Below are 23432 nucleotides of genomic sequence, written 5' to 3' on the forward strand. Positions count from 1 at the left end.
TAAAACGTTAATATAGTGAATTGTTGTTGACTTATTGATTATTTGGCGCTCTTACTGATCAATAAACTAATAAAAATATATAGAAACATTTTAGTTATAAATATAAAAGTATACGAAAGTCCTTCAAATATCGGTTGATCAATCATATGTCAGCGGTGCAGTTCAACAAGTGTTCTTATGAAGTGAGTTAATATTGAAATCTATGTTTCATACATGTCAGCTGCACAAATAAATAATATTTTATGTTACATCCATTTGTTTGAATCTTTTATATTTTAATCTATGAATAAAATACAGTAGAACAGAAACTTTTAACTAACCATGCTCACGAACACTAAATTATAACTTTTAACATTTATATGCATCACACATTATAATATCACAGTTATTATTTTGATAACTGCATTTAGATCAGCCAGTATGTAAGTCATCGAAATCTAAGGAATATGCGGTTCTCACTGGATCGATAATTAAAGTAACGTGTGAAGTTGATGCTCAGCCCTCTGATGTTCAGTTTCGTTGGTCGCTGAATAATAGTTTTGGACTTTTGTCTTTAAACACGTTCACTGAAAATGGAACATCAAGTGTTGCGCTCTTTTCACCCCAATCCGAAGTAGAATATGGAACATTATTATGTTGGGCAAAGAATAAAATTGGGGAACAAAAGTATCCATGCAACTTTACGGTTACTCCAGGAGGTAAGTCATGTTTTTAATGTCTCTATCATTAATCATTTCACTGAGTACTCTTTTATTCTTGATGAATAGAAGTCACGAAACTGCTTAAGATCACCAAAGATTTAAATATAACTTGTTTTACTGAGATACAGAAAGTATTAATGTCTAATATATATATCATATATAACATTTAGGTGTTCTAGCGAAAAAAACAACAAAAACCACTTTCCTTTGCTATGCAGTGCTATAATTACCTAAACACCCAATAAATATGTTTTGTGTAACTATTAGGGTTGTTACATGTAAGAGGTTAAAGGTGATATCTTCTGTTTCTATTTTGTAAGATTTGCTATTTTTCTTTCGCTTTTTATAATAAATGTGAATATATGTTGTTGGGTAAATGTTATGCAAAATATAGTTACGTTTTCTCTTTAATTTGAAGTTGTAAAGTGGCTAATTCACTTTTGCATGATAATTATAATTTAAATGTAACGCCATGTGTAATATAAATAGAAGCCGGTGAATTCTGGGATGACATTACTACAGCCAAAGTATAAAACACTCTAGAGTTTCTGAGAATTTAAAGCAATGTATTTACAACGTATTTCATGGACGCTGAGTAACCGATCTGATAAAATAATCTTATAATCATTCTTTATGCCATATTTTATCTCTTCTATCTGAAAGAATATACCATAAACCAGTTCAAACTTAAATATTTTTGTTATGGTAGAATACTAATACACCGAAATAAGTCATATAAAATAAATAACTAAAATAAATTATACATATATATATTCCAAAAGCACCAACGGTTTTCAAAATGTTTTTATACAGTAATAGACACATTCTATTCATTTTAAGTATGAATTCATCAATAAATAATTTAGTGCATTTACGAAACATTATACACTGCTGGCCAAAATAATAAGGGTAATGAACATAAAGAAAAATATGCATTTTGCGTTGTTAGATTCAACCATTTATTTGAGTAGAGCTTCGAAAGATGAAAATAAGAAAAGGGAAATTATAAAAAAAACCTTTTTAGCATTTAATAGAGAAAATGTGAACACTATGAAATTAGCCTAAATACTAGCTGGTCAAAAGTTTATGTTCGTAGAAAAAGAAGTCCTAAACAGGGCAGGAAATGTCCAACAAGAGGATTCAGTTGTGAGATGAACGGCCGTCATTGCGAATATCTTCAGACATTCCCTTTGGCATGGTCATTATAAACATTTGCAGAAGGCTGGCTGGAATGTTATTCCAAGTGGTGAATATGGCTTCACAAAGATCATGAACAGTTTGGACTTGACGTCCATTTCCATAGACTTCCCTTGCCATCCACCCCGAAATATTTTCAATGAGGTTCATTACCGGCGAACACGCTGGATGGTTCAAAGAATCATGTTATTCGCCATGAAAAAGTCCTTTGTCCTGCGGGTATTGTAGATTACAGCGTTGTCCTGCTGAAGATCCAGTCACTTACACACAAGCGAGGGCCTTCAGTCAATAAAGATGCTCTCTCTAACGTACCACTGTAGCCAGCTGCTGTTTGATGCCCCTATATAACCTAAAGTTCCATTGTCCCATGGAAAGAGAAAGCACCCTAGATCATGATGAAACATCCTCCACTGTGTCGTGTGAAAAATGTCTCCGGTGGGATATCCTTATCGTTTCAGTAACGTTGGAAGCCATTTGGACCATCCATGTTAAATTGTTTCTCATCAGAGAACAAAACCTTCTTCCACTTTTCTACGTCCCATGTTTGGTGTTTCTCAGCAAATTTTGACGAGCTGTTTCGTGGTGTGGAAGGAGGCGTGGCCTTTGAAGACGTTTACGGTTGTTAATAAGACAGCATCTACGAGAGATGCTGTCTTATTATTCTTCAGCTGCATTCTGCGTCTGTAAGGGCTTTAATCTGGTTCGACGATCGGCTGGTATCTTAGCGGACAACCCGTCGAATCCTCTTGTTTAACGCCGGCGAAATTTTCTTGAAACAGCAGTTTTATTACGCCTAATATCACCAGCAATGGCACGTTGAGAGAGACCTTGCTTTTGCAGTTCGACAATTGTACCACGTTCAAACTCTGTCAACCTTTTAGCCTTTGCCATGTTTTTACCCAATGTAACTCAGGAGATGTCAGTGGCAGATGTTGACAACGCTAATGCTTGAACACAAATAACTAAATTACCTATTTACGCTTCGTTTCAGTATGGTCTTACACTTTTGACCAGCTGGTATTTAGGCTAATTTCATAGTGTTCACATTTTTCCTATTAAATACTAAAAACGTTTTTTTTTATTTTCCTTTTCTTATTTTCATCTTTCGAAGCTCTACTCAAATAAGTGGTTGAGTCTAATAACGCAAAATGCATAGTTTTTCTTTATGTTCATTAGCCTTAAGATTTTTACCAGCAGTGTATTTAAATACTTCATCTGTAAATCATCTAAAACATTATTTTGACTGTTTGAAGAAGGTAGGTATTTTTATTAAAAATAACTGCTTTAGAGCCAAGTATGTATGTTTAATAGGTTGTATCATTTAAAACTTGTAGAATAATTGTATAAACTAATACGTATGCGTATAAGTATACATTTTGCAGTTTTGACTTGCGTTAGTCATTTAATACAATTGTCCTGCAAAATTGATCCCAAATGCTCAATTGTTTTTAGTTTTGCAAACATAAAGATTAGTAATTGTACATCCTAAAATATGTATTGTATAATTCCATTCCCTACGTGGATACAGCAGATAGCCTGATGTGGTTTTCTTGAAAGAAACACACACACAAACGTATTAAAGAGATACATTATTGCCCGGCATGGCCTAGCGCGTAAGGCGTGTGACTCGTAATCTGAGGGTCGCGGGTTCGCGCCCGCGTCGCGTTAAACATGCTTGCCCTCCTAGCCGTGGGGCGTTATAATGTGACGGTCAATCCCACTTTTCGTTGGTAAAAGAGTAGCCCAAGAGTTGGCGGTGGGTGGTGATGACTAGCTGCCTTCCCTCTAGTCTTACACTGCTAAATTAGGGACGGCTAGCACAGATAGCCCTCGAGTAGCTTTGTGCGAAATTCCCAAACAAACAAACAAAGACTAAATTACTATAATGCCAGAAATTTAAGCACCCTCGTTGAGTTATAAGCAATACCAATTAACATTAAAGCCCCCCCGCTAGTACAGCGGTATGTCTCCGGATTTACAACGCTAAAATCAGGGGTTCGATTCCCCTCGGTGGGCTGAGCAGATAGCCCGATGTGGCTTTGCTATAAGAAAAACAAAAAAAAAACATTTTGCCCCCCGCTAGTACAGCGCTATGTTTCCGGATTTACAACGCTAAAATCAGGGGTTCGATTATCCTCGGTGGGCTGAGCAGATAGCCCGATGTGGCTTTGCTATAAGAAAAACACACACACAGATACATTATTTAAAAAGTGCCATGATTTTAGTTTACATTGTGTCTTGTTTTTGTTTATGTGATATTTAACTAAATATTAAAATCGATTTGAAAAATGAATGATCATGCAGTTTATTATAAAATATATAAATTTATAATTGTGAATGATTTCAAGCTTCGAACTAACAAAGTGAAACTATTTTTTTATTATTTATTTAAAATAGAATCCTGGTCTAGAGAACAACTGAGAGATATTTTACGCTAAACTTATATATATATGTTCATATTTGCTCAAATAGTTTAATCAATATTTCCCAGCTTTTTTAACTTTTTTGTTCGTTTTTCTTATTAAATGACTACCTCTTCCTTTTACTGTTTGCTTGTAAATAACAAGCCATTGAAAACATCCACGCATAAGATTCTGTTTTCTGTTTTCCGGAGCTCCTCCAGAGGCGCCGAGAAATTGCCTCCTCGTAAACCAAACAATAGAAACATTTATTGTTCGATGCTCTCCTGGTAAAGCCCAAGGACTATCGCAACATTTTCAGCTTGAAGTGTACAACAAAAGAAACAACAACCTCCTGAACAACATTTCTGCTTCAGATGCTCCATTCTTTGTGGTTCATTCCTTACCTCCTGGCACGCCACTTATTCTTCTTATTTATTCAGCCAATCTTAAAGGAAGAAGTCCACCAGAGACTCTGCAGGCGAGAACTCTAGACGTACACTACAAATCTACTAAAAAAGGCAAGATTGTTTCAATAGTGTATTATTGAGAATTATATTTTCCAATCTTAGCCATCCCAGTGACTCAACGGCAAGTCGAAGGGCTAATAACTCTAAAAATCTGAACGAAATAGTCATGGTGGGCACTGAACAGATAACTCTTTGTGAAGTTCTATCCTTAACAAAAAAAAAAAAACATTCTTAGCCTTACTGCAACCTTCTGCTATAGAATCGTTATATTCTTGACATAAATATTATGATAAGTTTATTCCTGAAAGTGAAATTCCTGAATATGCAAATAGTCCAAATACCATAATTCATTGACAACACAAAATATCTTAGGTATCCTAATAAACATTTATAAAATAATTTCGCCCATTATACATTTTTTACTTTCAACAGTTTCAAATTCCACATTGTGATTTGTTCTGATTTTAATATATAACAGTCGCAACTGATCATTCTATTTACTTTGATGAATTGTATTAATGAATTTATGCCTAGTTGTCGAACTGATTTAGAACTTATACTTACAGGTTTTTTATTTCGTTTGAAACTTCACTAAAGATTAAGAAATTAATATCAAGAAATAACTTAACTTGCGTAACACATATTGGCTGATGTGGATAACAAATATTTTTCTATTAATTACTTTTTGTTTGGGAGAGGAATGGTATGTAATCCAAATGGCAGCATCTGCAAATTTTACGGACTTTTTCCATTGTTTACTGTGTGTTTCTATGAAGCGAGCGCAGAAAAGATGTACTAAAAACATCGCCAATACGATATTATAGCTAACACAACAAAACATATGAAACAAACTGGTGTAATTCAATAAACTAACGTCATTTCTGTAAAGAGGTCGCTAGCGAAAGATACCTCTCTATTTACTTAATTTGACCATGTATCAACAGACACGTCTGCGTTTTTTTGAACATTCCAATTGCAAACAATCGATAAAGTATGTGTAACGTAAGACCAGCCCATAAATAACAATATTGATCAAAAGTTAGAAAAGGGTTTCATTTGCGTTTGTTTTCATTCAAAAGTAATAGCAAGGTAACTAATTGCACCCACACACGTACATGATTTTCATTAAGATATTAGATACATATCATATTAATAGATATACAATTTGGAAAAATACAAACATGGATTTTATGTTAAATATTTAACGCTTGAATTTTAAGCCACTAACGAACTAGTGAATTAATTTAGTCATTCTCATTTCTAATTGGATTTATATTTTAGGAATACTGCTTCAGACACTTTTTGCCGCTTCTTTATTACAAAAAATAAATAAGAAACCCGCTTTTATCTAAACATTTGTAGCAGTAGTTTGCATTCCTTACAACATTTGTAAATCACTTAGAGCTCTCATATAAAAGCTTTAATTTTATGTAGTATCCTATTCTATGAAAATAATAAGTAACCACTTAGTCTGTGATTAAAGTTGTTTTTTCATTTCTGTAAGTAATACATTACGTGTACACACCTTTCATTTCAGATGTATTGATAGTCTTCCTACCTTTTTCATTAAAGAAGGGTTAAATATTTTGTATTTCATAGCATATTACTTTCATTACTAATGTTACGTTTGTACTTTAATGTGAAGCAATATTGCTTTTCTTTTAATACTGTATACATTAATTTCTGTGATGGAAATTTTATTCATGGATATACGAATAATTGATTTCCAGACATTTTTATTAGTATCAACTTTTTGTTACGATTCCAGAGAAATCGTAATATAATACTTTACACAAAATTAGTCGCGTTTAATAGTAACAAAATTTGAAGCATATATGTTATATAATAAAGTGTTTTTATCAATATTTCAAATTTTTATGATTAAGAGTTGCTTCCAGTCAAAATTTCATACATATGTCTTATTCGCTTATATTAAAATTTATTGTGCTTATATTGTTTTTTCTTAAGCTACACAATCACTTGTACACTCTATGCTCATTGCAAGTATTGAACCCTGAAAATTAGCAGTATAAGCCTTCAAGCTAACGCTGAGTCACTTGAGGGTTGTGTATATATACAAAGTACTTTGCTTATATATATTAATTACAAAGTGAAAAACATGTTTCATGAAATAAATTTACTCAGGAAAAGTAATAAAGTATAACAATTTGATATTTTATATTTCTACACTGATTTTTATTTCTTCACCCCTTAATACTTAGCTATTTGAAGAGACTAAAAACTGACTTCCCTGTTTAACCTTATATTTCAAACAATTTCAAAAGTAGCCATAAAGGAAACAAACACTGATAAACGTTGGCTTTGATTACAATATCGTTAATTCAATTATGATAGCTTTCAATACGTATAACCCAGATGTATTTCAAAATGTTAAAACAATGTATAAATTATTTATTATCTAAAAACTGTCTAAGCTAAGCAAACATTTATGATGATATTCACGGTACTGATATTTTCGTTTTAGATTTCTTAAACATAATATATTGTGGACTTCAAATAATTGTGTTTTTTTTTTATATTTTATAACTGATCAGGAAATACAAACACCAGATGAAGGAATACATTCTGTTATGTTCCAGAGAATGATAAATGCTTTTTAAATGATAAAATATTTAGATGTAATAATGGTTCAAATCAAAAAATAATATTTTGCAGGAAACAAAATTGTCAAGTATATGGTAGAGAATGTGCTCGGATAATGTTTGAGCTATTAATTACTACTTAGTTTGAAACATTTTCTTACCACTTAAAAAAAAATATAAAGCTTATTATCATTATAAAATACAAAGAAAACACCACATTTTTTATTTATTGCATAATAACTTATTGAAATATTTTATTTATGTTTTAGTCTACAAAAAAAATCTTCGGCTGATATTTAAATCGTTTTCTTTGGTTCTAGTGGAAGTATTTGAACAGTTTCATAATTTTTATGTTTTATTTGTTTTTTCAGGTAAAAGTACTGAAGGCGTTAGATTTTCTCATGTTTTGGGCATTGTCTTTGGAATCCTTCTTGTGGTGGTGATTCTGTTTCTACTCATCTTTGTATTAAGAAAACTAAGATGTGTATATCGTTCTCGTCAAGGTATGATAGATATCCCTTAATAAAGTTACATTTAATATTATAAAGCAACACGAAATATGTGTAACACATTAAAACTGTTAATAATATACAAATAATAACGGTAGTATTATTAATATGTTTTAGAGATTCCTATCTACTCCATAAATGTTTGTTTTTATCAACAGACATGAAGATAAGTACGAGAAAATCTGTGATTTATTTCGGTAAAAGTAACTTCATAAAGTACAGCTAATTGAAAGGAAAATATTAACATAAAGAAAGAGATAAGAAGGCAGTGTAACCAAAATATCTATACGTTACCCACAAATGAAACATATGTAGAATTCACAGTTTTTTATTATTATTCAGCTTTAAAACGTCAACTATTATGTACATTAATATCTTTCAAGGCGATATTGGCTTGAGTTGTACTTTTTTTCTCTTTGAAAAGATTTATAACGACATATCTAACGTATGTTACTTCGTGGTCTGATGAACTGAGATGTAATCAACATAAAGTTTTCTTTATGTTTCTTAAGAGAAGTCTGAATTTTGATGAGTATGGTGCTAAATGCGTATCATGCAAGACTTGTGCTATGTCAGAGATCTGATTCAACTATACTAGCAGATTCACACAAACTCTGGTACAAGTTAATCTTCTAGCAGTAGAAGAAGCAATCCTTTTCAGACTTTTTTGAACAGCTTTTAGAAAATGAAGACTAGCATCTGTTAACCGATATCACGCAACCGTGCAATTGGAGATGGCCTTGTAGAAATATATATCCATGTAATACCGATGCTTGGTAGAAGCTGTTTTTATTGATCAGTAGCTTCTGCTGATATTCATAGAATAAATACTGGTAGTTTAAAGAATATATACCCACTTCTATTGAATAGAAAATGCACTTAACACTAGTTATAACTGTTACCTTAGTTACATAATTTTGCGTAAGCAATTGCATTGTCTTGGTGCCTATCGATAAGAAACAAAGGAAGAACATACAATGTGTTATAAATCGAACTTGTTTCGATATAACGGCATTGAAATAATTCAAAATGGCTATTACTTATTACCAAATCAATAGTTTCTCAAAACCTTATATAGTTATTTCTAGTTTTGTTCTCTACACTTGTAAAATTAAATGAAACTAAAGTACTCTTCCAGTAAATACTACCATTAGGTGGAAACTTTACCTGAATTTCATAGGAGTCCTTTTGACATACAAATTTGTTTGGAAGCACAGTTTTCTCACTTTGATTCTAATACTTTCATTCTTATTCTACAGGAAGCACGAAAAATTTGGCACGTATTCTCAGTTCTTCCAGAGTATAAACTTCTTTTGATAGATTTAGTAAGTTAACAAAGGAATGTGTACACGATGCTATGTTACTTGACATGTTCGCACTAAAAACTGAAATCCTTAATTCATGTTTATATTCCTGTCTTATTCAGAAACACATGACAAGGTCTAGCGTATGATAATTGTGACAATTAGACACATTTTACAATTTTATATTCAATTAAGTTTTACCTTTATAAATATCTAAATATAACCTTAAAGTAACGTTGACAATAAGACTAAATTATTACTAAGATATAGGCCCGGCATGGCCAAGCGTGTTAAGGCGTGCGACTCGTAATCCGAGGGTTGCGGGTTCGCGCCAAACATGCTCGCCCTTTCAGCCGTGGGGACGTTATAATGGGACGGTCAATCCCACTATTCATTGGTAAAAGAGTAGTCCAAGATTTGGCGGTGGGTGGTGATGACTAGCTGCCTTCCCTCTAGTCTTACACCCTGCTAAATTAGGGACGGCTTGCGTAGATAGCCTCGAGTAGCTTTGTGCAAAATTCAAAAACAAACGAACAAAAATTACTAAGACAAACGTACTAATTTATTTTATAATACGTTTTATGAATCACTTCTTAATTTCTCTAACACGTTTTACGTTTTCAAGTTACAAATATTATAAATTCTACTAACTATTTTCTTTTCTTGGTCCACGTTCAGTTTTTTTCACGGCTAAATATCAAGATTTTAGATATTTTATTTAGAAATCACTTTCTTTCCAGTTATTACTGTCAATACACTTAGAAACATATAATAATTAATCAGAGAAGACCACTCAGTCGAAAATACAATCATGTGACTCATAATTATCTCTATAAAAATTAACTGTCTGCTACACAAATAAGCATATTACATAGGGGGTTTAAGCTGCATGAGTAATTGCTTTCATTTTGTTGTTGCTTTTTGAAAACATTTGATATCTTGTGCTCGAATTCATGAAAAAATTAAATTTGTTATACTAATGCATATTCATATTATGTCAATAAGTCAATACTTCGAATGCTAACAGCGTGAAAGTAATGGAATTTCTGCTCATAATGGTTGTAAATATAAGTTGAAAAAAGAAAAGAAAAAAGCAGAAAGGTTGCTGAATTTTACCTTTAAAATACAGTCAAAATATTATGGATAAAAATATTTGATGGTGATATTTATTGAAATTATCTTCTGTTTATTTTTTGTTCAGAGCAAGATATACACAATGGCCAAGTTGAAAAGTAAGTGTTTTACAAATGTTAATAGCAGTTATGTTTCATCTAGTGTTAATAAATGTTTCAAAATGGATTAAATAAAATGGATTTCTACGTTACTGAACACTTTTTTTCACATATTTTGTTATATCATTTCTTAAAATTGCATGGAAAAGTATTTCTGTGTTTGAATTCAGGGTGTTTGATTCCGTTACAATATTTTATAAATATGAAAGTGATGGAACAAAGTCCTTATGAAATACTTCCTGAGTGAAAGTGATAGAACGTAAATTAAAAGAATATAGGCGGTCAATTTCACGTTATACATGTCTTTTATTATTTCTGTAGTAGTTACTTGTGGTTCATAACAATATAGCGCAGATAGCCCTCATGTAGCTTTTCGCAAAATTCAAAAACAAACATAACAATAATAACCTTGTCACGTATGGAAAATAAGAAATGTACATTATAATCTAATTTGAATAATTTACCGTTATTTCACTTCAAACCATCATTTTACTTCTGGCTTCCGTGTTACCGATTCAAACCAGTAAATAACATAATAAATGACATAATTGATAGTTTGTTTACCTTGAAAAAGAAGAAAAACAAAAAACGTGAAAAGTAAAACTTTAATCATACTTTAAGAAGAGGAATTTGTGTTTCATTCACTGAATCTAATCTGAGATTATATATATATTTGTTAATTCAATAAAACAGGCTGTTTGAAATTACAGTACAAACATTAATTTAATTGTGTTAGTTACATTATTTCTAAGTAACTAAAATATGAATGTTATTTTAACTAGATGTATATCTTATTGGTACTATATAGCATTTTCAAATTCACAATCTGAGAGAAGCAATAAAAAACGATTATAACACTTGTCATTTTCTCTCTCTATGTGTGAATATATATATTATTTTTTCATCTCGTTTCATTTATACTTTAATTTTTCAATGTTTTCTCCCGTTTTCCAAACAGAGATCCAGTGAATTCTGAAACAGATGAAGAATCTCCGAAACACGATGTTCAACTTCTTGACCTTATTTCTACCAAAAAAGATTTTTCTGGTTAGTTTGTTCTTGGAATAGCAGATATTTGTAATAACTAACAAATGTTTACTTTGAATGGTCAGTAAGAATATAAATGATATTTATATTTGTTTAAACCTCGTTAAAGGTGGTTGTTTATTGTTTTTACTTTCTTCAACTGGGAATATTTTTAACAGTAAACCATTTTATTGTTAAATGATTAAACTAACTGAACTTTGATTAAACTAAATTACACTAGTGTTGTAACAACACATGTCAACTGAAATAAGAAATAACATTGTACTCGTGACAGTACATTATTTAACTAAATTCGAAGACATCATTACAATGAAAAGAAACAACATTGAACATTATAAAATACATTTAGAAAGTCAAATTGTGCATGTATAAAATGTAGTAGGTTATCTTATTTATTTATTTTATTGCTTATCTATCACCAGGTTTGAAAATTATCATTTCATGTTGACAATTAATTTGCCGCAATTGCCTTACGTTTTCCTGAAAATGCAAATTTCACAAAATAAACCTTTATATGCTGTTTTATTCATCAGTTTGGATAATGTGTTACCATGTCAGTTATATTTAGAAATTTAAGCCTCAAGTAAAAAATGCTTCCGTGGAAATGTATTGGCATCATAAGAACTGTGAACTCTCAATATAAAAACACTCTGGTTATCTTTAGGATTCTACAATTTTTGGTGAGTTATGTAAAATATATATATATATATATATACATAATATACACATATATATATAATGCCTAGTCATATCTTTGAAGAGCAAATTTTTAAAGTTGAAAGAACATTTAGCATTAAAACGAATCGGGTACTTAATGGCCAATACTCAACTTTTAATTTGTTTCTTTGTTTTTGAATTTCACACAAAGCTATACGAGAGTTAGCCGTCCATAATTTAGCAGTGTAAGATTAGAAGGAAAGCAACTAGTCATCACCACCCACCGCCAACTTTTAACCTACTCTTTTACCAGTGAATAGTTGGATTGACCGCGTAAAATAACGCTCCACGGTTGAGAACTCGAACATGTTTGGTGTTACGGGGATATCGCGACCCACAGATTGCGAGTCGAGCGCCCTAAGCATCTGTTCATGCCGGTTCCCAAGTTTTAATTGTAATCTAAGAATGTAACTAACAAGTTAATGAATACAAGCTCATGTAAATGACAAAATCTTAACTCTATGCTAATCGTTGTATATTTATGAACTTATATTCCAACTCCTTCATAGTTTTCGAGTTAGAAGGACCACACTTGGCAGACAGACTTGGTATGACACAAGGGTGTACTTATTTATATAGCGTAGTCTTCTATAGTTTATTTGAAATATTCTAATAGGGACTGAACATGGAATAATTTTATTTCTGAACAACTTAATACTTCGTATATAATACATTAAAGTTTCTAACAATCAGGAACTAAGTATTACGGCCATGCTGAAATTTATTTTATGAACGGATATAGCTAATTATATCTTCGAAACAGGACCACCTGACGTTACTCATACAACGGGAAAATGGAATCATACAGATTCGGGTGATATTCGAGTAGATCTTAAGAAGGATCGGCAATCTTCAATAACACCAGCAGAGACAGTTCGGGTAAGAACAGAGTTTTAGTTTTCAACAGTTTTTCTTTTAAGCGTTAATTTCTTTCTTTATATTCCTGTATTTGTATTTAATCTCTGTATTACCTTAATTTGCTTGCATCATTTCTACAGAAATAACATCTATCAATCTAAGTAACTTGTTTTAAAACGTTTTTGATACATTATGTGTAAATCTTATACACACATCCAATAGAACATTATATGGATGTAAGTAATAAGGGGAATGTGTGAGATGTTAAGTTTCTTATAATGTTGTGAGTCCATTTTAAAATATCTTTTAAAGTCGTATAAATTAAATATGATGCTCGAGTTTATCAAGCCATCAAAGTTACTCGTTAAACAAGTTACAAACTCTATAAACACATTAAAATAAACACGGTTGCTTGACCGTTAATATCTGTTAATGTATTCTTTCATTAGGCCTGATATAATTTCTAAAAAATATATATAATTCGTATTATTGTTCCTAAAGGCGACTATCATTATCAGATGTTGAATACACAATATTCTGTATAAGTAACAAAATAAACCATAAAACCCTAAATATAAGTTAGTACTGAGAATATCACGTGGTGTGTGTATAATATTAAATTAATGCAAATTCAAACGATAGTTGATCCTTTAATTTACTTTACTATGTTATGTAAAGATCTATTTCATTACCTTTAAGATCTTTAAGTGATCTAAGCTGATTGCTGAAGCAATTAATGTAATATGACAGAAAAATACTCAACAATCTTAATAATTATTAACATTCATCGTAGCAGGACGTATAGAGTAATTTAAACAAATAAATGTCCAACTTGATAACCAAATAGAACAGCTCAGCCACCGTACATTTCATGCAGAGTTCTTAGATTACTGTTTCTCATGAATATTCAATTTCATTTCAACAAAATGATGTTTTCTTTAAAGTGATTCCCCTCTCTCGAAATTACAACAATCAATTATTCGCAAAACACGAGTAATATTTCGAAAACTATACGACTGGCTGTTTACAAGTTAACCAGGGTATCCAAACGAGTATTACCAGTGTTTAAAAACTTACATTAAAGTTCTGGTTTAAGAAACCATTATATACAATAAGCAAAATATTGTCTTTTTACTGCTCTCCAGTTTGTCTTCGTCATTAAGGAGTATAATGTTTTCGCATATTATTTGACAAAAGTTTTATGATCTGTTAGGTACCTTTTTCTAGCTTGATGATAAATGGAGTAAATCATGTTCTGATTGGGTAGTAATTAAACAAACTTAAATATCAGATATATGTTTCTTTCAAACTTTAATTGCGGTTGGAAAATGCAAAGACGATTTTTTATAGAACCTTCTTTGATAATCAGGAATACAAAATAATAATATCTAGATAGCTATATAGACTGCAAATAGAAAACCTATAAATTTGAAACAGGCCGAAATCTGCTTTTTACATATCTTAAAAATTAGTAACAATGACGGAACACTACGAAACATCTGTCTGGAGTAGGAAAATATTTGGCTGATACCAACATTAAATTCGAACAGGCATCTAAAGGAACCTAAAATATACCACATTATTTCTTCCGCTGATTTGTCTAATTTTATCCAACAAGCTAGTTTACGTAAAATTGCATCACAGCATCATAACATTAGGAAATGAATAAGTTATAATCTCAATACTATGATACGTTTAGCTAAAAGTAGGGAGAAAAGATTAATGTCTAAAATGTGTTTCAGAGAACAACTTACTTGCAGGCGGTTCATTTGTGTTTGTTTATTTTTAATTTCGCACAAAGCTATCTGCTGTGAGACTAGAGAAAAAGTAGCTAGTTATTAACACCAACCCCAACTTTTGGGCTACTCTGTTACCAACGAATATTGAGATTTACAGTCGCATTATAATGTCTCCATTGCTAAAATCGCGACTATTACGTGTCGAGCGCTCTAACCACTTGGCCATGCAGGTGGCCAGAGTGAGGAAAATACAAAATTATTTTTTGAAAGTATTTAAGTTTCGCGTCCTCTTCTTAAGATCAATATACTTGTAATTTTTTTTGGTCCGTATGTGATGCAAAATAGGTACAGAACACCCTACCGTCGAAAGTAAGATGGATGATTCAAAATGGCCATTGTATACGATTCATACTTCTTAAAGACTAAATAATCACGTACGAACAAACAAATATTGGTCAAACATACGCGAATAAAGACTAAAATCTTACGTAGTTTATAGCTTCTTTAAGAAATTTGACACTCAAATATATTCCCTCTTTAACCTTGCGTTCGATCTATATGTAGCAACAATTTATCCTTGTCATACATCATAGAACTATCATAGAGCTTGCCTTAATTTATTTGACTTGGTATTTATATACAGCGGATTATAGAACATAGTCATTAGAGAAGCGCAATTTACAGTTCATCCAGAGACGTCGCTGAGTATTTTCAAGACACCAACTGGGGATTCAGGGCACTGATAAGCAAAGTCTGGGCATGGAACCCGTGTGCCAATGCCTAGCGACGCTTCTGAGTTCATAAGATACTGATTGACTTAAAGTTTGTTGATAGCTCTTACAAGTGATAGTTTGTACTTTTCAAACATACATTTATTATCATTTGACAAGAACGTAATAAATATTTAGGAAGAAACAATTCATACAAATTTTACTCTTTTCTCCATCAAGTTATTTCTAATAAAATGTATCATAATATTATTCTGAAGTATAAATACAGCGGATTATATTAATTTCATAGGGATTTGGTAATATTAAATAAACTAAATAATAGGATCACTTCTGAGAAACAGAACTTTTCAAAACATTTTATTTATAGGTCTTGAAAAATGACAATAATTCTGTATACACTTGTATTTACTCTAAATTATACATATTTAATTTCTTTTTATGCTGTAGTTGGCTTGACTGTTAAATGTGGAATGGATGTGTAGTATTATTTTCTGCTTAGAAACATTACCAGTTGTTCTTTTTTTGCATAATTTCGTAAAAAATTACACCATACAACCTGCCAAAGAAGAATAAAATCATAAGATCTGCAGAAATAATATAACTATCTAAAATTATGAAATGTCTTTTAAAATCTGTGTATATTTTTGCATCCTTTACACAACACAACACTTATTCTACAAACTTGTTTTGTTGTTTTTTTTAACCGTGACATAGCGGCTCATAGAATGACTCTGAGTTTTTTGTTATTTTTTAAGTACAAAAGTTTAGCTCGTACCTTTATCTCTTGAATGATTTGAAATCTAATTACAGCCAAGGCTACTGAGATTTCCCTCTTGTTAGAATATATATAGATCATAAATGAGATATAGAGTTGGACGTTTGTCAGTAAAGTTGTAAAAATTAATAATAATAATCAGATCTTAATATCCAGATAATATAAAATGATGTTATTTTATTTCAACCTCCGTTTCGTTGTTGCGGCCTCAACATATCCAGAAGAAAAAGTGATTGATATGTGTTTCATATTTTCCTATTAATGAGTTTTTGTACTACCCAGGATGAAGCCGCAATGGCGAAACGTAGGTTAAGATAAAAAAGTTTTTTTTAATTATAATGTAAGGGCCATTTTTTCTAAATTTATTGTTAAAAAGTCGTGTATTTGATCTGTTAGAATACAAATTAAGAAATATCATTAAGTTACATTCATTTTCACTCAGACTGAGAATGACTTTGCATCAACAACACTTGTATTATAAAGGATCGTCTTCCTGAAGAGTATTTCTGAAGGGCCTGGCATGGCCTAGCGCGTTAAGGCGTCATAATCTAAGGGTCGCGGGTTCGCGCCCGAGTCGCGCCAAACATGCTAACCCTCCTAGCCGTGGGGGCGTTATAATGTGACGGTCAATCCACTATTCGTTGGTAAAAGAGTAGCCCAAGAGTTGGCGGTGGGTGGTGATGACTAGCTGCCTTCCCTCTAGTCTTACACTGCTAAATTAGGGACGGCTAGCACAGATAGCCCTCGAGTAGCTTTGTGCGAAATTCCACAAACCAAACCAGTATTTCTGAAAAGTGATAAATAATACAGATACACTGAAAAGTTACTGCTATGTAGTTAGTTTACTACAAATTCAGGAATTATAGTTTATACGTCCTTAGTTATATAAAACGTATAATGTTTTGTTTTTTTAATTGAGAAAGAAAGTTTCTCATCGTAATAAGGCTTGATTATTTGGAAACCTTTCTTGATTTCTACTCAAAATAATAAGTATGGTCAATTTCCAAAATTAAATCTTGGAGATTTTCTTTTCAGAGCAACCAAAGTACGACTGACTAAACACAGTTCAATAACTTAATGGTAGGATCTCGGCTATACTATATTTTTGTATAAATGAAAGTCTTCCTCATATATGCTACATGATTCAAACTCTTTTGAAATTATATTCTCAAAATTTATATTGTAACTTTACAAATATCTAAGTTTCTCGGAATCATCGAACACAAAGGTGATGTGATATTCATATTGCACTCCTATAGAAAGTTAAGCTTTGTACGCTAGGATTATTTCCATCATTTTTCTCTCCTTATAAATCATTTTAATGATGGACACCCACTAATATAGAGCATATCCATTTTTCTTTATCCTTTTTCTTTATATGATACATAGGTCAAACTCTTTTGAAATTAGATTTTCAAAATTTATATTGTAACTTTACAAATATCTAACTTTCCCGGCATGAACAAGCACAAAGGTGATGCGATATCCATATTGCACTCTTTCCTATAGAAAGTTAAGCTACGTACGTTAGGATTATTTCCATCCCATTCCTCTCATAATAAATAATTTTAATGATGGATATTCAGTAATATAGAGCATATCCATTTTTATTTACCTTTGTATGCTTTGTTTGTTTTGTAAACATTCTTCCTATTTTATTGTTTATTTTAATTTTGTTCAAAGCTATCTGTGCTATCCAGCTCTAATTTAGCAGTGTAAGTCTAGAGGGAAGGCAGCTAGTCATCACCACCCACCCCCAACTCTTGGACTACTCTTTTAACAACAAATAGCGATATTGACCGTCACTTATAATGCCTCCACAACTAAAAAGGCGAGTATGTTTGGTGTGACGGGAATTTTTCCCCGTGATCCTTGCATTAGGAGTCGAGCGCCTTAGGAACCTGGCCATATCGGACCACTTCTTCATATTTTAATGTACAATTGAAAAGTTAATATAAGACATTAAATATTTTTTTCTCTTCAAAAACATTGTTCATCTTCGCGTGTTTTAACTTTTACGAATCGAACTTATCTTGTAATGTTCGTGTTTTCACCTAACTATTTTTCCTGTATTTCTTTGTCAAACTATCTCTGTTTAATAATTTATTCTGTATTTGTTATTTATTGTATTTTCGTAGTTTTATCACATAGCAGTTTAGAGATCGATGAAATATTGGCGCAGTATGAAATCCTGTTGTGTAACTATCGTGGGTGAAACTCGAAAAGATATTGCGCTAATTTTGCCAGAACTTTTTTGGATTATCTCATGCATATAACACTAAAGGTCATACAGTATGTAGCAAGACATTCTGATCTGTATCACATAAAATACTTGATTCTCCTTGAAAATCACGTAAGTTAATATCTAAAGCTATCATACAATTTCCGACAAACAGTTTCATTTTGTGGGACAGGATCTCTTAAGTTCTATGGTTAATCAGAAGTTTGCTGTACAGATGCAAAGAATGTAGCAATAATGCAAAGAAGGAAATTCTTACCTGAATATCTATTCCTGTAATATGCGAATTTTACAAATACAAACGCTCACTCGGACCTGTTGGGTAGGGTACTCGATTCGCAATATGCAGGTCGTTCGCCTCTTCAGCTGATAATGGTGTTATTATAAGAAGCCTCAGAGTTAAAAGTGAGTAACTTTGACTATATGTCAACCCTCTTGTCTACCACTTCAAAATTAGGAACAACTAACGCGTATAGTCCTTGAGTAGCTTCGTGCGAAATTTAACACGCAAAGCCTCGTCCCTTTGAATTTGAGATAGTCATATTCCATTAGTATTAAATAAACATATACTTTCAACAAACCTAATTCATTTGTACAAATACTGCTCCCAAAATCAGCTTTTATTTTAACTCGATTGCTTCTTTGGTAGAAGAGTAACTTAACCCTAAAATATTTTAATTTTGGAGTTGTTTCTTTACATATTTATTATTTTTCACCGCTTTACATTGCACGTTAGTATTTCTATCAGCTTGTTTAAACAATGTAAATAATGTTACACTATATTTTCTTGGGTGAAGTGTATTAAAGTTCTTACATACTTATCTATGTTTATTTCATTACAGTGGAGAGATCAAGAAATTGAAAAGGCTCAAAGAGCAAAAATGGATGATGAATCCTCACTTTGCATTATTTCTGAAAGTAGTAACTCTTTGTACGATTTAGAAGAGTGGAGAAATAAAAGTTTCGGACCTCAAATACGAACAAAAATCTATGATGAAGAAAATTGCATAAACTCAGAGACACCTCTCGTAAACACCCTTACTGAAGGAGAAATGGTTAGCATTGTAATTTTGCACACTTAGCCTAACATAACTGATAACTTAATAATAAAATCGTCGTAAGAAATATGTATGTATACATGACACTTCCTAGGATTTCATGTCTTCTTACTTCAACGCCGAAGATTATTTTTAGCGTTGAAGTATTTTATTCTTACATGCACATAATAATTTCGGATGCACTTAATAATACACAAGTTCATACATCAGTTTTTCTTATACCATTATACGTTTCTTGTTGTAAAGATCAGTCCTTCATATGAATAAATAGTATTTTTTAATGTAAAGTTTATAAATAATTTTAGAATACGATGCTTCTCTATCGTTTCATTTTCGTAACAAAACGAACACTTTCGATTACATTTTAATTTCCTTTTCTCTCGTTTATTTATATTCACTGAAAAATATTGGAGATTGGGGAAATACCACAATTCATGTTGTAGGAAGATTATTGTTGTTTTGATGGTTGATTATGTGAAATACTTTAAATACAGCTGTAGATTTGTTTGGCATATTCATTACTGAATATGCCTATGTTTTATGGAAATGGTATTTTGTATGATATATTTTTAGTACTTTTCCCAACTTGTCTTATAAAAAAATCGATATACAAGGAAACTAAATTTCATATTATTAAGGTAATAATTTTTAATACAAGACAACCTGGTGTCTGATTACTTACGTGTTACGACTACTTATTTGGTTGGTATTGTGTTAGAAATAAGATTATTTACTTGGACATTGTCTGTATCTTTCGCTTTAAATCGTTTTAAGCATGCAAGTACTGAAACACTAAGGGCACAAATCTTCACCGTCTTGTCTAAATTTTTTCTTGAATTGCTAAATAATATCCACATTACACTGTAAATGATAGTAGGGATAGCTTAATCCATCCAATTATGTTTATCTTTCCAGAATTCCCTACAGTCCTTCCGGCTTGGACATATAATTTCTACAGATGTGTAAATGTAATCCTTCTCGTCTCAAACCACTTCTCATCGGTTATTTTGCCATAAGCTGTGAGATTGTGCCTTTTCTATGTGGTAAGCATTTCGTGACAACTACAGATTTTATATTGCCATCCAACACCTCGATTTACTGGATGGTAATTCCTTTTCAGTTAATGACCCAACTTCCAAACGATATACTTACGTTTTAACTCTGTATCCACGTAATTGTAGTAAAACTTTGGACCTCCATATTGTATTTTGTATTTTATCATTCATAATCTCTGTATAATAGTTTCCAATAAAATCTTGAGAGATGTATTAGCTGATTGAACGAAGTTTAATTAACCAGGATACGCTCCATCAAAAATATGTGTGTGTGTAATAAAATGTTTAAATAAAATTTAGAGCACAACAACATTTATATATATATATATAAAGTGAGTAAAATTTTTTTGCATAATTGAATAAAATATCGTTCATAATTAGAATTATTGGTGCTCAATCCATGTTACAAAGAACACACGTCGGACAAAAACTAAATAAGTTATAAAACAAAACGTCTGATAACAAGGACGATTTCGAAAAGCATGTTAGTCGAGTTAACGGCTATGTTTATAAATGATCGATGACCTTCATGAAGATCGTAAAAAAAGTAAAGCGTATAGAAACACCGTAAACTTAGTGTCAGTATAGTATCAGTACTTTTTAAAAATGAGTCTATAACGATATCTATATCATAATGTTGTGATTTTTAATAAAAAACATAAAACATTGAAACTCTCGAGTACTGAATCATAATTTAAGTAAACAATTCTAGGAATTTAGCTATAATGTTGAAATCATAAAAAAATGCCTTAGATTTTGTTGGCCTTTATCGAAATACGAACATTTTACTTTAATATGAATACAGAAAAAAATTCAAACCTATCTCAAAGCACTGATGTTGTATCGAACTAAAAATTCCTGTATATGGGGATGTTAACTGCAAAAGTTGTCAGTGTCACGTTCCTACTCAAGTTATAACTTACGGAACTAACTGTTGAGGATGCAGTTGATAAGGATATTAATATTGATGTATTTTAACTCTTGGAATTTAGGTGCTACCTACAGCTTAAAACAACTTTAAAATAGAGATAAAATTTAAAATCACGCGTTACACACGAGCATGATTCAATGTGTAAAACAGCAAATGCTTTTTAAATTAAACAAAAATAGAGAATAAAATGGTATATCTTTAAAAAGCGTGAATCTGAAATAGAAGAACACATACTGCAAAACTGTATTAAAATATGCTAAATATATTTTGAGATAAATTCTTTATCTTGGAATTTAACAAAATATTTTATTAAAGTATGTGACGTTGGACACTTTCAGAATACGAAACTAACGGCTTGATTAATAACTAACTCATAAACTGCAACAAATCTACATTATAGGACACATTATGAATGTATTACATAAAATAAGGTACAGACTTTTTAAGTAACGCATATTTATATCTTTTATTTCACTTATTTTATTTCTGTGTTTATTGTGGCTATTTACTACTATTTGTAACTGATTATTGAATTATAGCCTGTTCTTGTTTGGAGTAACTTTAATAAGTTTAAGTTATAAATTGAATTGCATAAGAATTGCTTAAGCTGTTATTCACGGTAGAAGTAGTTCAATTTTGTCTCAAAATATATTTTAAAATTAGTTTGAATAAAGTAACAAACATAAAATGTAATAATTTAAAATATACATATAATATGTAAATCATTTCATTTAAACGACATTTCAAAAAGACGAGAATTTTTGCTTGACAGAAGTCAAAAGTAATTAAAATATTTTTAAATAGAATATGGTAACATTCTTTAATAAAGTCAAGCATTTCTTGACAGATAGTTATGTAGTATACCAAATCTGTTTTGTGTGTTTGCTCTTAAGCACGAATTGAGATAATGGACTATCTGCTCTTCCCCTAGTATGGATACTGAAACTTGATGTAATATTGAAATTGTAATTTGAAAAAGGCAAACGCATCAAAAAGAATTGATAACACTAAAAAAAATAAATATTTACAATAATAGCTACTTTTTCATCATATTACTAGTATTAAAAAGCTAGTCAAAAATGAAGGGAAATCATTGTTGAATGATTAACGAAAATTATAAAATTTAATGAAAACAAATTTGTGTGTACCTCCAAAATTCGCATACACTTCACTAATTTCAGCACTCTCGGAGAAATTCTTTAATAACTACATTTTTTGTAAAAACTACGCAGTAAAATGAAAAACAAAACAAAACGTGTGCACTTTGAAAGAGACTTAAATAGTACTCTTGAGCGTTTTCATTGTATTCTAGATCAGAAAGCAGAAAATATAGGAGGACATTTCGACACAAATTTTCAACTACTTCGATTGAACGAAGGATAAAAGTATTTGGTAGTAATAAACATTTATTTTTCTTTGCGTTTTGAAGTAAAGTAGGTTATATATGTATTAAAATGCCTAAAGAATATTAATTAGGATTTATTCACCACTTAAAACCTTTAAACGTTAAACCACTATAACGTTAGTAGTAAAGTTCGATTTTTAATTTAATTTAAGCATTAAGCCTAATACATAAACGTAAAATAAGGCTTAGCTAAAATATTACGTGGTAAATTTTATTTTGCTTTTAGACACAACTCAGTGCCATAAAACATCGGAAATAAGTTACTTTGCTCTTATATCACCGATATAATAAAAAAAAAAACATTTTAATAATTCAACACGATTATTGAGCTTTCAACATAAACACCATGGATGGCCTAGGAACAAATAATCAGGTTATAGTTTTCTTACTAAACAACAATGTATATTGTTGAGAATGGCCAAAAAGAAGCGTGAAAGCGTTCTTTACATAGTGACAAAAGGA

The 23432-nt window shown here is 31.1% G+C and overlaps 1 protein-coding gene across 1 annotated transcript in view; it reads left to right on the top strand.

Annotated features, from left to right (window-relative positions):
- LOC143239362 (protein turtle homolog B-like) overlaps window positions 1–20863 on the top strand; it is a 124805-nt gene extending 103942 nt beyond the window's left edge. Inside the window, exons 7-14 of the mRNA XM_076480361.1 lie at window positions 411–698; window positions 4513–4818; window positions 7742–7873; window positions 10385–10415; window positions 11374–11462; window positions 12943–13058; window positions 19364–19576; window positions 20495–20863. Coding sequence (XP_076336476.1) covers window positions 411–698; window positions 4513–4818; window positions 7742–7873; window positions 10385–10415; window positions 11374–11462; window positions 12943–13058; window positions 19364–19576; window positions 20495–20545 — 1226 coding nt within the window. The 3' untranslated portion in view covers window positions 20546–20863. The remainder of the gene's footprint in view (window positions 1–410; window positions 699–4512; window positions 4819–7741; window positions 7874–10384; window positions 10416–11373; window positions 11463–12942; window positions 13059–19363; window positions 19577–20494) is intronic.
- The last annotated feature ends 2569 nt before the right edge of the window (window positions 20864–23432 follow it).

The sequence above is a fragment of the Tachypleus tridentatus genome, chromosome 13 (assembly GCF_004210375.1).
Source record: "Tachypleus tridentatus isolate NWPU-2018 chromosome 13, ASM421037v1, whole genome shotgun sequence".
Classification (NCBI taxonomy): Eukaryota; Metazoa; Arthropoda; class Merostomata; order Xiphosura; family Limulidae; genus Tachypleus; species Tachypleus tridentatus.